Raw genomic sequence first — 15,528 nt, 5'->3', positions numbered from 1 at the left:
AACCACACTCATTGTCTCTCTCTGAATGGCTGGTTGAGCATGGAGGCAGGATGCAGAATAGATGCAATGGTTGGCTGGCTGTTGCCCTGATGTTCAGTAATATTTTTGAGAATGAACACATCAGCTAGACCCTTTTTCAGACCCTGCTGCTGATCTGCACTATTAATAAACTTAGTTGGACCACGGAAATATTTTGTATTTGATATAAAATTCCTGAGATTGCACAAAATCAGCCCTCAGAGGGAATGCAGGGTATGTGAGGTTGTCTGCATACACAAATGTGTAGTTAAAATAAGGTATAGTGGCACTCTAACTCTCCTTTCCATTCCTCACTATTTATAGGAAACGGTAGGTGTAACTGTGGCAGATGTGAATGCCATTCAGGTTACGAGGGCTCAGCCTGTCAGTGCAAGGTCTCTGAGGAGGGCTGTCGCACCCTTAACAACACTGTGTGCTATGGCAGAGGGACCTGCAAGTGTAACCGCTGTGAGTGTCAGGGGGGATACCAGCGTCCACGATGCCAAATATGTCTCGGCTGCCCTGACCCTTGCCAGACCAAATTGTAAGGAGTCCAAACTTCTACTCAACTGTTACTTTCAAATTATTATCACAGATTTGCTTCACAATGGAAAAGGTACCGTTTCTTTAATCATAAATGAACAAGTAACTGATGACCTAAGTTGTTGCGTTTGATTTTGTTCTCAGGAACTGCATTGAATGCCTTGGCTTCGACTCAGGTCCTTTTAAAAAAAACTGTAGTGTGGCTTGCAGCAAGAGCATTTATCATGAGATGGTAAACCAGTTCACCATACCAACCAGGCAGTGCCAACAAAAGGACACAGAGGGCTGCTGGATGAAATTTAAGCTGGACCAGTTGGTTGGAGAGGATAACTACAAGGCTGAAATTCTGAAAGAGAGAGGTAAGCTCCTCATGAAATGCAGAAAACTCTTTGTGATCAGTTTAATTAATGCAATTCTGCTATTTGGAAACATTAAACAATACTAAGAGTCTGCTAGCAGCCCTGTTGGGCTTTGCAAGATGGCGCTGCGTTAGGTGGCAGCCTTTTGCAGTAGATCTGTCGTTTTTGTTCATTTAGTGTGTTTTTTCCATTTCTTTTCATTTCTATTTCTTAACTGCGTTTTTGGTAACTGTGTCGTGATGTTCACACACGCAGTTTTATTGCTTTTTTGGTTGCCTTTCTGTTTTACACTCTTACTTACACTTGTAACGGAGGACTGTACAGAGGGGAGTGGGGACATTGTCTACCCACACTGCTGCCTGGAGAGAGAATTGTAGTCCTGGACGAGCTGAAGAGACGACATTGGGGCTGCAGAGCTGAAGCCAAACAGAGGGCGAAGGCACGGAGATACAGATCATCCGTTCCGGTGATCATCACAGGGAACGTGAGGTCCTTAGCAAATAAGATGGACGAGCTTGTTGCGCTGGTCAGAACTCAGTGGGAATACCGACAGTGCAGCCTTATGGCCTTCGCTGAGTCGTGGCTGCATTCAGACATCCCAGACCTGAGCGTGGAGGTACCAGACCTGAGCGTGGAGGTACCCGGCTTCAGCTGTGTGCGGGCGGACAGAGACGTGACTCAGAGCGGGAAAAAGAAGGGAGGAGGGATTGCACTGTTTGTGAATGAGAAGTGGTGTAATCCCGGTCATGTTACTGTTAAGCAGCATTTCTGTAGCCCAGACATTTAGCTGCTAGCTGTGGGGATACAGTCTTATTATTTGCCTCAGGAGTTCACGTCCGCCATCAGAATCAGAATCAGAAAAAGCTTTATTGCCAAGTACGATTTTACACATATGAGGAATTTGTTGTGGTGAAGTTGGTGTATGACACATCTACTAAAAATAAGCTATTAAAGAAGTACAAAATATAACAATATAGATATATATACACAAGTCTGGGGTTTTTTTTGTTTGTTTTTTGTTTGTTTTTTCCGGAAACACAGTCTGTTTTTTTAGAAAAAAGTCCAAGCTGAGCGTTAATGTAACGCATAGAGTTGTGTCTATGTCGATGTGACAAGATGAGGCAGAGGTGGAGTGTGAAGAGTGTCGGGGGGGGTCCTGGCCTTGTTGATAAGGCTGACAGCAGACGGGAAAAAACTGTTGTTGTGGCGTGAGGTTTTGGTCCTGATGGACCGCAGCCTCCTGCCAGAGGAGAGTGTCTCAAAGAGTTTGTGTCCGGGGTGAGATGAATCAGCCACAATCTTTTCTGCATGCCTCAGGGTCCTGGAGGCGTACAGGTCCTGGAGAGATGGGAGATTGCAGCCAATCACCCTCTCTGCAGACCGAATGACACGCTGCAGTCTGCCCTTGTCCTTGGCGGTGGCAACAGTGTACCAGATGGCGATGGAGGAGGTGAGGATGGACTCAATGATGGCTGTGTAGAAGTGCATTGTCTTTGGCAGACTGAATTTCTTCAGCTGCTGTAGGAAGTACATCCTCTGCTGTGCTTTCTTGATGAGGTCCTGGGAGATGATAGTTCCCAGAAAGCGGAAAGACTCCACAGTGTCAATAGTGGAGTCACAGAGGGTGATGGGGGCAGGTGAGGCTGAGTTCTTCCTGTTGTCCACAACCATCTCCACTGTCTTTAGAGCGTTGAGCTCCAGGTTGTTCTGGTTGCACCAGGTCACCAGATGGTCAACCTCCCACCTGTAGGTGAACTCGTTGCCATCAGAGTTGAGTGAATGATGAGGGTAGTGTCATCCGCAAACTTCAGGAGCTTGACAGACTGGTGACTGGAGGTGCAGCTGTTTGTGTACAGGGAGAAGAGCAGAGGAGAAAGAACACAGCCCTGGGGGGATCCGGTGGTGATGGTCTTTGCGTTGGAGATGTGTTTCCCCAGCTTCACGCACTGTTTCCTGTCAGACAGGAAGTCGGAAATCCACCCGCAAGTGTGGTTTAACAGTGATCCAGAATATTCTCCTCGCTGGTCGGGCATTTGATAAACTTCCAGGTCAGGAGAACAGTGCTGCTGGATCACTGTCACGTCGTTGCGCCAACCACTGTTGATGTAGAAACAGATTCCTCCACCTTTAGTTTTGCCGGAAAGCTCCGTGTCTCTGTACGTGCAGTGGAGTTGGAAGCCAGCCAGCTTCAGCGCAGAGTCCGGTATTAATCCACAGAGCCATGTCTCAATGAAGCACAAAACCGCAGATGAAGAAAAGTCCCTGTTTTTACCCAATAGCAGTTGCAATTCCTCCAGTTTGTTGGGCAGTGAACGCATGGTAGAGAGCAATATTCCCGGTAACACCGTGTGTAATCCGCGCTGGCGAAGGCGCACAAGCACGCCAGCCCATTTTCCTCTCCTCCAGCGTTTCACTGCATGAGCAAAGGTGAGCACACCTTTGACCAGTATGTCCAAAGTTTCCACTGTTGGGAGCAGAAATTTAGGAAATAAATCCTCTGGTGTTGCTCCCCTGATGTTCATGAGCTCTTCTCTGGTGAAAGAGCTCCGCGTACTGTCACAAAAAACAGGTTTAAACCACAACACAAAACAAAACAACGCGCACCATGACACCGAGGCAGCTGTCCGCGGCGCCATCTTGATCCAGCCATTGGGATCACTGTTTACATCCCTCCAAAGGTTGACTGGGAAGCAGCGTGTGATGTCATCCACTTCACCATAGCAGAGCTACAAACATAGCAATCAAATGCATTTGTAGTCATTACTGGAGAATTTAACCACAATATTTTGGACAAAACTCTGCCAACTTTCAACCAGTTTATCAACTGTCCCACCAGAGACAATGGCATGCTAGACTTACTGTATGCTAATGTAAAGGATGCATACAGTGTGACTGCCCTTCCCCCTCTCCAACAACAAGCCCTGGATCACCAGTGAACTGAAAATTCTGCTGAACAAGAAGAAACAAGCTTTCAGGTCAGGGAACAAAAAAGAACTGAGGAGTGTTCAACACGAGCTGAGGGAGAAGCTGAGGCAGAGCAGAGATGCCTACAGGAGGAAGCTGGAGGCCAAACTCCAGCAGAACAGAGTGCAGAATGTGTGGACAGGAATGAAGGGGATCACAGGCAGGCAGCAGCCTTGAGAAGGCCAGTGATCTAAACCACTTTTTCAACAGGTTTAGCTCACAGCCAAGAGTGGCCCTACATTCTCCCACCCCTTCACATCTTCCCACTATCCACAACGGCATAACCCCCTTCTGCCCAAGTTTTCTCCCTCCAACCCTCAACCCTCCCTGGTGATGCCTCCCTTGGACTCAACTCCCACATCCCCCACCCAAGACATCCTGCGTGGTCCCTGTTTCCAAAGAAGAAATCTTCATTTGGCCCGAATGACTACCGACCTGTTGCCCTTACATTGCTCAATGCTCATGATGAAGGTGCTGGAGAGGCTGGTCCTGGCCCACCTCCGACCACAGGTGAAATCATCACTGGACCCTCTACAGTTTGCCTACCAACCCCATCAGGGTGTGGACGATCCCATCATACACCTGCTACAGCCTGTATCCCACAATCCCACCTGGATTGTAGTGGCAGCTGGCACTTTCTTTGATTTCTCCAGTGCATTTAATACCATTCAGCTGCTGTTCCTAGGTGAGAACCTGCGAGTGATGGGAGTCGACACGCCCACAATCTCCTGGATTGTTGGCTACCTGACTGCAGTTTGTCCGACTGGGCAACGTTCTGTCTGAGACCATGGAAAGTAGTACAGGAGTACCACAGGGGACTGTTCTGTCTCTTTTTCTCTTAACCTTTTACACCTCAGACTTTCAGTACAAGTGGTAAGGTGTAGGATGAATGAGAGGAGGAATACAGAGCAGTGGTGGAGGATTTGTGGAATGGTGTGGTAGAAATCACCTGCTTGGCATGGCCAAGACGAAGGAGATGGTGATTGCTTTCAGACAGAACAGGACGACTACACAAATTCAGTCTGCCAAAGACAAAACCAGAATGTTGTGTGGAATGTTGTGAATGGGGAGAATGTCACGGAGGCGGAGGATTACAAATACCTTGTGCACCTCGACAACAGACTGAACTGGAACACTCAGATCATTCAATGTGTGCAGCAAGATGTTGGAGATCTTCTACCAGTCTGTTGATGCCAGTGCACTCTTCTTTGCTGCTGTGTGCTGGAGGAGCAGCATCGGAGCCGGCAACACCAACAGACTGAACAAACTGATCAGGAAGGCCGGCTCCTTTATTGACTGCAAACTAGACACTTTTGAGGAGGTGGTGGACAGGAGGACACTGGCCGGACTGTTATCCATCATGGATAACCCTGAACATCCTCTTCACCACCTGGTGGACAGACAGCGGAGCTCCTTCTCCAATATACTGCTCCAGCTCTGCTGTCACAAGGACTGCTTCATGAAATCATTCCTGCCATGAGCCATCACACTGTACAATAGCAACTTAAACAGTTAATCCACCAACCTCACAAACCCCAATATTTTACATATTATCTGCAATACTGATTATTGCACATATAGTCTGCTGTTTACATTTATTTATCATCTGAAAATATTTTGCTGTAAAAACCTTGTTTATATACTTGGTTATATAGTATTTTCATTATATTGTTATAATATATAATATGAATTATACATTATAATTAAGCAATTCTATTTATTATTATTGCTTTCATAAAACGATTACCAATAATAGCAATATGAAAGAGGACTACACAATAATTTTCATGTAGTTTTTAATTAAACAGAAATACATATTATCTAATAAAATAGCCCCGCTGTGAAAAAAATAGTCCCACCTCTCCGGATGTTAGCTCTGCATGTCGTCTATTCCTCGCCTTTTTTTTTTTCCGAGAGAAAGTCACTGCTCAATCAACTCTACCACTGTTAACCCTATCTGGGGGGTGAAAGTTAGCCTTAAACATGTGAATTCAACTAATTTAGTCTATTTGTTAACGTTGTCAAAACACTGCAGCAACTTTTTGCCACCTACTGTAACAGTTTGTTGTCATGGATACATTGTTGCTTCTCTGACAATCAGCCCCGTAACGTTTACATGCGAGGCCCCCCCGCAGTTAACTATGAGTGAGTGGTCCGTAAGAATCCACCCAAAACCTCAATGAATGAGAGTTTTTTTTTTTTTTTAATAGTTTTAGCTTTGAGTGATCACTGACTTTATTAAGCCGACTATATGTGACATCGCGGCAGGCACCTGGAGACGCAGCAGCGGCATCTGAATATCATGACTTTAAAAGCACCAAATTACTTGCCTTAACGAATTTCGTTAGTAAATAATGTGAAGAATTGTAAAATATCATTTCCATGAGGCTGTTCAATCAGACAGCCAATCAGATTGCCGGATTTCACCTTTCCGTTTTATAATACATATTACAGGACTATATATCTAGTTATATTTTTATTTTCAACGAACTCATGTTATTCCTATTTATATTTTTTGTTACTTTTTTGTTACTTTTTTAAACAATTGTTGTGTACATTCTGTGTTTGGCTGTATGTTTAATTGCTACTGCAACAAAATAATTTCCCAAATTGGGATTAGTAAAGACGCAGTCTAAAGTCTAAAGGCTGTATTTAGGAATAGCAGTGCTTTCAGCTAAATGCTAGCACCAGCATGATAACATGGTCACAATGACAATAGTCAGAGGATCACCAGATTTATTACAATTCATCCAGAGGGAAACGTAAATGGTAAATGGACTGTATTCATATCGTACTTTTCTCGTCTGTATTCACCCATTCATACACACATTCATACAATGGTGGCCAGGCCACCTGCTCATTACAAACTTTAACCATTCACACACTGACGGCACAGCAATTTGGGGATCAGTATCTTACTTTGACACGTACAATACCGAGGCCAGAGTTCAAACCACTGACCTGCAGGCCAACCAAAACAGGCTTGCTGGAAAAAAGATGTTAGCCCCCTTTTCATTCTCTTTTTTATATGGTTTTATAGTTTTGCATTTTAGATTATGTGTAAAAGAAATTTGAATTTGTCCCTCTTCCCCCAGACTGTCCTGAGCCACCGAACGTCACAGCTATCATCGGAGGCTCCATTGCATCTGTGGCTCTCATTGGCATTGTGCTGTTGATGCTCATCAAGTTACTCATCTACATGAAGGACCTGAAAGAGTTCAGGAAATTTGAAAATGAAAAGAAGAAATCCAAGTGGGCAGAGGTGAGATGCTTAATTTGAATGTGCAAAATTAAAAACTAAAAATCAATCAACATGTAAGAACTACAGCTTTTATGGTTTTATTTCATTACATTTTCTATTGTTTGGTGTAAAGTGTTGAGCAGCAAAGCATGCCTCCCTTCAGGTTTGAATGGCAAGATACATGATCAACTCAACTAAACAACTCAACTCAACAAACTATTCAAATTGGACTGTTATGTACTGCAGCAATGTAAATAGAAGGCCAGTATTCAGTGCTATTACTGGCTAGTAACATGCTATGCTATGTAGCATGAGGCCAGTATAACTGAGGCTGTAAAAGTCAGGATGGTGCATTGACCCAGCTTCATCACAACACTTAGCCAGTACAACCATGTCATTTCAATGCACACACACAACTCTGCACGTTGTTAGTTTTACACCCATTAACAACAAATGTATACAACACAACCATAGCTATAACAAACAAAAGCTCCCACCAGCTATTGTCATAATTACAGGGACATCATTAATCAAAACTTAGAGACAGAAGTGTGTCTGGCATGCTAACATTCTGAAAGTCTGAGTGGAAGCACCACATTTCTCCAGGATGGACTCCAAACTCATGTCAGCCTTAATGAAGTCCTTTGCAACTACTTTGACAATGTGTGAAAAACCCAGTGGGTTTTCCACAAAACTCAAACCATATGTCCTTCATAACAGCATGGGCCTTACTAGCAATCAAATATTTTTGTGAGGAGTTCAGATATATTGTTTCCTGTTTGTGCTGTACAGCCTCTTAAGATCCCGTTTCACCCCTGTACAGGAAGTACTGGACCAGCTCTCCATTTAATGTGACCTATTCTCAGTACTACAGAGTCTTACCCTAAAACCCAGTAACAGCAGCTTAAATTCAATCATTGTTATAACTTATAATATGACAAAAGCTCGTATGTACTACTTTACCATCCTGGGACTGCGTGAAAGTCCTTTTACTCACAGTTTTTATGTGTGGTAGGATAATAGGGATCTCAACCTCTTTGACAAGTCACGTGGACTGTCTCAAGAGTACAAGCCAGCATCTCCCAAATCTGGTCAATAAAATGTCCTGACACAATCCAACAAGCTTCAGTTGTTCTTACTGTCTTCAGTGTTGTTTTGATGTGCCACATAGCTTTGGAATTTCACTGTATATCAGGATTTACTGTCGCATATCATCCACCTTCATAAAAAGGTGGAAACCTGCATTCTCATCAGTTGACACAAGTTGCAAATCCGAAACAATTATCTTGGCTAGGCTTTTTGTGATGTGTCTGGCTCTTTGTGAATCATCTAAAAAAGATTAAGGGGGAAGCTGAACTTTAATTGTCATTATAAATAGTTATATTTTTATTCTGAGTACCACCATGTCACAACAAAATTTAAATTGAGATTGTGATGATCATGTTTAGGAATCTAGGGTACACAGACAGACATGCAAAAAGCATAACCTCCACCACTTCCTTGGCAGACATAATAAATAATAATCATGTTAACTGTGTCTGGATATACATTTTTTGCCTGAGAGAGGGTGGTGTGGGAGACTTGGATGTATGGAGATCTTGTTTTTGTTCAGCTACCGAATAACTTTCAGGGTGTGTTTTTTTAAAAATGTTTTAATGTTTAAATGTTGCTACTATGTGGCAAAGGAATCAAAACCCAATGACTAGTTTATAAGTGCTGAAGTATCAATCCTGCAGTATCTATCTACACATTACCTGCTTAAGCAGGTGCAATCAAATAAGCAACCTGAAACGGGAGAAGGGGCTCACAACCACTCTCAATAATAAATGTATCTCACTTACCAAAATACTCAATGCTGGTTGCTTTGTAGGTAAGGTGGTTGTTGTAGATGTCCAAGAGAGAGGGGATGGAGGTGAATGATCATTCCAGCTGTATTCGCTATGCGCTGCAGGCTTAAAAGTGTCGCAATATTTATTATAAAATCGTTGCAGCATATATGCAAGATAGCGCCATGTTAGGTGGCTGCCTGTTGCAGTAGCTCCGTCGTTTTTGTTCATTTTTGTTCATTTAGTGTGTTCAGGGGCGGGGCATGTGGACAGGCAAGCCAGGCAGTTGCTTGGAGCTCCCGGCCACTAGGGGGGCCCCAACCACTTATTTACAACAACGCTTATTGATAGGCCTGGGCTTTCTGGGACCTCTGTTGGTCCCTGGAACCCAGGGATTTCTTGGGGCTCCAAGCAAGAAATCCCTGGGGCCCCCACCCCACCCCACCCCACCCCACCCATGCACAATTTCTGGGACATTTGAGATGAATACTGAAAAAATAGACTAGTGGGTGACATCATCGCTAGAGTGGGAGAGAGCCGAAAAAAAAAGTCTAGATTTTTGCTCTTTCCACGCTCCTCCCGGCCACAGTTTACACTCGACAGGCGTGATTTTTTCCACAGTTGTAGACAAACTTGTCCTCTCTCACACAATCTGCTGTCTCTGTCTCTGCTCTCCATTGACTCCAATACAAAGATTTTCGGAGAGAAGCAGAAAGAAGCCCTGTTTTCAACTCGCGACTGTGTCCACAATATTTGCTGTAGAAACACAAAATTACACCAAATCGTTCAGAAAGTCGTCGAGGCGCTCACGATGTCTTTGTTTTTCTGATAGGAGCTACCGTTCTCTCAGGAGAAGCCCAAATGTGAGAGGAGTGCAGAGGCAGAAAATGGCTCCTTTTCTCCGCGTTTCTGTCTGCCCCTGTCTGTCTGCCCCTGTTGTCAATGGCAACTAGCTCAAGTTGCCATGACAACCTCTGAGCCTCAGTACTCAGAGTGGCAGAGAGCCTTTTTTTAACTCCAGATTTGTTGTTTTTCCACGCTCCTCCCAGCCACAATTTACGCTCTAGATGCATGATTTTTTCCACAGTTGTAGACAAACTTGTCCTCTCTCTCACAATGTGCTGGAGAAATCTGTGAGACTTACAGAATTTGAATTAGCAGCCTCTAAGCACGGCCACGTCTTGACTGCAATACAAAGGTTTTCTGAGAGAAGCAGAAAGGAGCCCTGTTTTCAACTCGCGACTGTGTCCACAATATTTGCCATAGAAACACAAAATTACACTGAATCGTTTAGGAAGTCCTCAATGCACTCACGGTGTGTGTGTTTTTCTGATAGGGGCTACGGTTTGGTTAGCAGAAGCCCAAACGTGAGACCAGCGCAGAGGCAGAAAATGGCTCTTTTTCTCTCTCTGAGTGCATGTGTGCCTGAGTGCTTAGAGTGGGCGTGTGTGTGCGTGCGTGTGCAGCTGTGTCTCATAGAGCATGATTGGGAGGGCCTCTGACGTTGCTGTGGCAACCTCTGAGGCTCAGTACCTCTGTGAGCACTTCTCTCTCAGATTGAGCCTCAGTACTCAGAGTGGCAGAGAGCCTTTTTTTAACTCCAGATTTGTTGTCTTTCCACACTCCTCCCAGCCACAATTTACGCTCTAGACGCATGATTTTTTCCACAGTTGTAGACAAACTTGTCCTCTCTCTCACAATGTGCTCAAAAAATGTGTGAGACTTACAGAATTCAAATTAGCAGCCTCTAACCCTGGCCACGTCTGTCTCTGTCTCTTTTTCTCTCTCTGAGTGCATGTGTGCCTGAGTGCTTAGAGTGAGCGCGTGTATGTGTGTGTGCGCAGCTGTGTCTCATAGAGCATGATTGGGAGGGGCTCTGAAGTTGCTGTGGCAACCTCTGAGGCTCAGTACCTCTGTGAGCACTTCTCTCTCATGCTCCCACACACAAATAAACAGACATATGGGCATATAATGTAATGTATATGTACACAGTCGGGCAGTAGACCCCGTGGCCCTTTCAAAATTTCCCAAAGGGAAATTGTCTGGTTTAAACAGTTCATCTCTACCAACATCACAAACCCCAATGTTTCAATGCATATATTATTTTCACTACTGCAATATTGCACAATACCGTTTATTGTTTACATTTATTTATCACTTGCAAATTTCACATATTTTTCTGGTACATAGTTTATAGCTTTGTCTCTCTCTCTCTCTCTCTCTCACTCACTCACTCACTCTCTCTTTAAGAACTGCTGTTAATATTTGTTTATATATTTGGTTATATTTTCTATATTTTATCAATAAAGTCAAGTCTAAGTCACCTTAATGGACAGAATACCTCTTCATATAGTCCGTTTTTAATCTGTTGTGCTGATGGAACAAGAAATATACATTATTCTCAATTACCATGTGACCACTATTGTACAGGTAATTCACTTTCCAGCATTTGTTTGTGTTGTTGAAAAAACACTATTGGTAAAAACAAACTAATCATCAAGCTTTCTCTGTTTTCAGGCTGACAACCCACTGTTCCAAAATGCCACCACCACTGTGACCAACCCAACCTTCACTGGAGAGTGAGAGCGACCACTGCAGCACAGTGTGTTCAGTTCACGTATCTGAGTTAATGTCTGCATGTTAGGAGAAATGTCCACATTTACGGATGTATTTACTGGCTTTAATGTTGACTTGCTTTCTGTGATAAAGGGACAGTTCACTCCAAAATCTTTTTTTTCTTCCTCTTACCTGAGCGATAAATGGACTAAAGACTGGACTGTATTTAAATAATGCTGTTCTAGTCTTACCTACCACTCAAGGTGCTTTACAATACCAGCCAGCAAACACCCATTCAAACACTGGTGGCAAGGAGATTCACAGCGCTACGAATGTGATACACTGGTGGTTTGGTCATTTGAATCACCTTGTGCATGAAATGGACTGATTGTGTTCCACGCACTTCAGTGAAGAGGAAGATGTCGTTATAATGGAGAGCTATGAACAATATGAAAAATATTACAGCAAAAAGCAACATTGTTGCTGCAAATAAGGCAAGAGAGGAATGCTGGCAGATCATGCAAACTCTTAAATTAATATACAATAAGTATTTTAGCACTCAATACCCATGAGACAACTACATATTTTCTCTTGAACTCTCTCTTAAAGTTAAAATTTGATACCGCATATTTAAACATTATACTCAGGAATTGCATTTTTCTCTGCAGATACAAGAGCTTGGTCTGTACCAGCTCTATATGGAAAGCGTCCTGAGACAACTTCTGTTGTGATTTGACGCTATACAAATAAAATTGAATTGATTGAATGGAATTTAGGCCTGACATGGTCCCCTAATGAATGATATGCGGCGATCACTTTAGTTTTTGGCCAAATCAAAGTGAAATTCCTTTTATCGATTGAATATTATCTGTGACGTGTCAATAGACTAACCAATTTTGTACTTGGTGTGCTATTAGCGGCAATACCAGTACTGTAAAACAGACTTGACATCAAATCAGGACCAAGCATAAAAACATAATCCAAAGCGGTCTATAGTTTCTGTGCCTTCATCATTCTTTTAGTGTTTGGATGATGTGTAAAATTTTGATATTACCTGAAGCAAATGGGGAAAAAATGATATCCTTAATCACCAACTGAATGCATGTAGGTGTTTGTGGCCAAAAACACAAAACACAATGTATACAGTTTGCCCTGCTGTAATTACACTGTTCGGTATCATTACTAACATACAGGTCACCAAGTTTAATGTATTCCCTAAATTGACAATCTATATTGTGCATTTCTTTGTCAGAAAAGAAATTAGTGACATTTTTCCCACAGGCCAAGAGCCAAAAAATAATTTCCTTCAAAGAAAAACTAAAAATGCTCAGTGGTAGCAAGAAAAGAGTGCAAAAACTAAACATATATCAAACCTGAGTTTACTGCTCTCTGATGCACGAAACTGACAAAGCTTATAAGACCGTTTTTATCTATAAACAACATTAAGAATACAAGAAAAATCAGTTGCATTCATTTCTTGTGGCTCATTATGCAGGTTTTCCAGAGTAATTTACCTGTCATGGTGTTTCGTTTCATAGTGTCTCATGTTAAATTATTTCATTATAGCCACACTTTCTCTGCACAGAAGACAAACAGCTTTGTCCTTCATATCTGCAAACATATACTCTGCCTCCCACCTGCCTTGACAACCAGTTTTCAAAGTCCACCTTACGTTTAGCCATTTTTTGGGGAGAGGGTAGCTGAAAGTTGACCACAGGTAACTAGCTCTATCAGGCTGCTGATGAAAGAGTGGGGCAGTGACTCGCGCTCGTAGGCCTTTGATTGACTCCCACAATGCACTGCCAACGCACTGGCAGTGCATTGTGGGACTTGAAGTACCAGTGGTGTGTGCAATATAACAGCGGGCCAGCTCTAATAATAATTAGATATTGTCATGTGGGCTAAAGATGATTCCATTGCAGGCCGCCTTTGACCCACGGGCCATATATGATCTAAATGGTATGTATTTTCGATTTTGAGGTGAATTGTCCCTTTAAAGATGAATAACTGTAATTTAATACATGATTGCTGTTGCATTGTATTTGTTTACTTATTCCAAAAAAATATGCAAATGTTTTCTCATTGAATATAATTCACAAGCTGCAGTGTAGTATAGCTTGAAATGTATACAGTATTGGAGTTTGCAGTCTGCAGAAAATAACAATGTATCATGTACATACACACCCAACAGAGAGCAGAGCCACAAACCCCAGTACACCCACACCCTACGTATAAAAATGAAACAATATATATATATACACTTACGTATCACAAATGAGAATGAATTCACACATCAATCATTACATTTGAACATAAGAGGAGTTTTAAAATACCTCATTCATCAATACAAGTGTGACTACCCCATGCTGTCATTCATTCCTACCTCCATTAACTGTCCTCACAACAACATTGGCTGTTTTACCCTGAAGGTGGGCCTATAAGAGCTCACTCAAAGTTTAATTAAAATATTCAATGAAATGCCTCCTTATGTGACATATTGCATCCAATCTGTTTTTTTCCCTCTGCTTTTTACAATTCAAAGTAAATCAGTGCTGTTTGTTGCTATGATGTCTTGATGTCTTCATTATTTTTAATAGTGTTCTGAAGTCCCAAAATAACTTACTATATGTAGTCATTATGGATTTTTACTATCCCATGCACTTGAGGTAGCTTGACTGACACAACTGGTGGGTGGCTTTAAGTGCTTTAAGTGCTTTGATGTTGCTCTGACAATAGTTCTTGATCAAAAGTTCTGAACCTCAAACCCTTACACATGCAAATGATGCCTCCTTTCACTATATGACACCAAGAGAAAAATGATAAGCGTATGTCCTGTATGATTTAAACCCACATGGCAGAACTTATGATGTATAATCTACAATATTGTAGCCAACTTAATTGCTGCGGCTGTCTACCTTTCTGGTCTGGCAAACCAATCATTCCTGGTTGATCACTCTCACTGCTGTCCAATCACTACCGCACAGGGTGCAAACTATGGGGGAGCCAGGGGGAACTTGGCTCCCCTTAACGAGACAGGAGCTCCCCTGAAAACATGATTTGCAAATTTTTGGGAGTCTCTAAAATATTGGCAAAATGCTATTTTTGCCATGCATCTTTCTGTATCGTCATTGTCATTGATCATGTGTTTAATTAGGCTATTATTTATGTATGATTCATACATGAGATTGATTCACTCTAATAAAGATACTGGCATGCATGCTATTCTTGCAATCAGCAGCGAAACATTGCAGCACAATATTAATATTTCACTCATGTTAACAGGTAAACGGAAAGATGTTGCTGATATGTGACCCTTGCATTAGTGTATTTGTACACGGAAATAATTGTGCTCATCTGTGGTAACCGTTTTTGATGAGGACTGGATAACTTGTTGGCAGCCTGGTGTTGTCTGTTTTTGACTTGATGCTCATAGAGTTGTGTGTTTACAGGCTGTTTTGCTGTTTGACCTATTCATGTGTATTGGTGCTCATAAATTGTAACATAGTACTGTAGTAGTACTAGTAAGTACTGTGTCCTGCTTTACTCGGCCGTATTGTATTAATCTGTGGTTTGTTTTCCATGCTGTGGTGGTTTGATGTGGTTATTACGTGATTATTATATATCAGATGCAGAATCACAGTAAGTCCGACCCCCCCCCCCCCCCCCCCAAAAAAAAAAAAAGAGCTCCCTACACTGCCGGTGCAGGAATATTGCCACAGACACTACATTTAAAACAACTGGTATACTGGAAAATACAGGCATTTATTTTGTATTTTGTGATGACAGGATTCACCAGCATTATGTGAGGTTGTTTGGCAATGGCTTGAATTTAACGGACATTGCTTTCTATATAAAATGAGAACACAAATTATTATGTTATTTTCTCAATAATCAAGTTCCTTTACATGATAAACTTAATGTTACGTAAAATTGAAATCAGTAAACCTAAAACACCAATTCAAAAATAGTTTGGGATAATATGAACAAAAGACATATTCTAGGTTACAGAACCAGCAAACAT

General features: G+C 42.3%; 1 protein-coding gene across 3 annotated transcripts in view; it reads left to right on the top strand.

The window, feature by feature from the left end:
• itgb2 (integrin, beta 2) overlaps nucleotides 1-15,116 on the top strand; it is a 64,921-nt gene extending 49,805 nt beyond the window's left edge. For 2 of the 3 annotated variants that reach the window (XM_076746625.1, XM_076746626.1), the window contains 4 exons: nucleotides 343-562; nucleotides 706-920; nucleotides 6,980-7,146; nucleotides 11,469-15,116. In XM_076746625.1, the coding sequence (XP_076602740.1) occupies nucleotides 343-562; nucleotides 706-920; nucleotides 6,980-7,146; nucleotides 11,469-11,534 (668 nt within the window). In that variant the 3' untranslated portion in view covers nucleotides 11,535-15,116. The remainder of the gene's footprint in view (nucleotides 1-342; nucleotides 563-705; nucleotides 921-6,979; nucleotides 7,147-11,468) is intronic. The other variant, XM_076746624.1, reaches the window with a different exon arrangement.
• Nucleotides 15,117-15,528: the final 412 nt, after the last annotated feature.

The sequence above is a fragment of the Chaetodon auriga genome, chromosome 13 (genome assembly GCF_051107435.1).
Source record: "Chaetodon auriga isolate fChaAug3 chromosome 13, fChaAug3.hap1, whole genome shotgun sequence".
Lineage (NCBI taxonomy): Eukaryota > Metazoa > Chordata > Actinopteri > Chaetodontiformes > Chaetodontidae > Chaetodon > Chaetodon auriga.
This window is presented reverse-complemented; position numbering and strand designations above follow the sequence as displayed.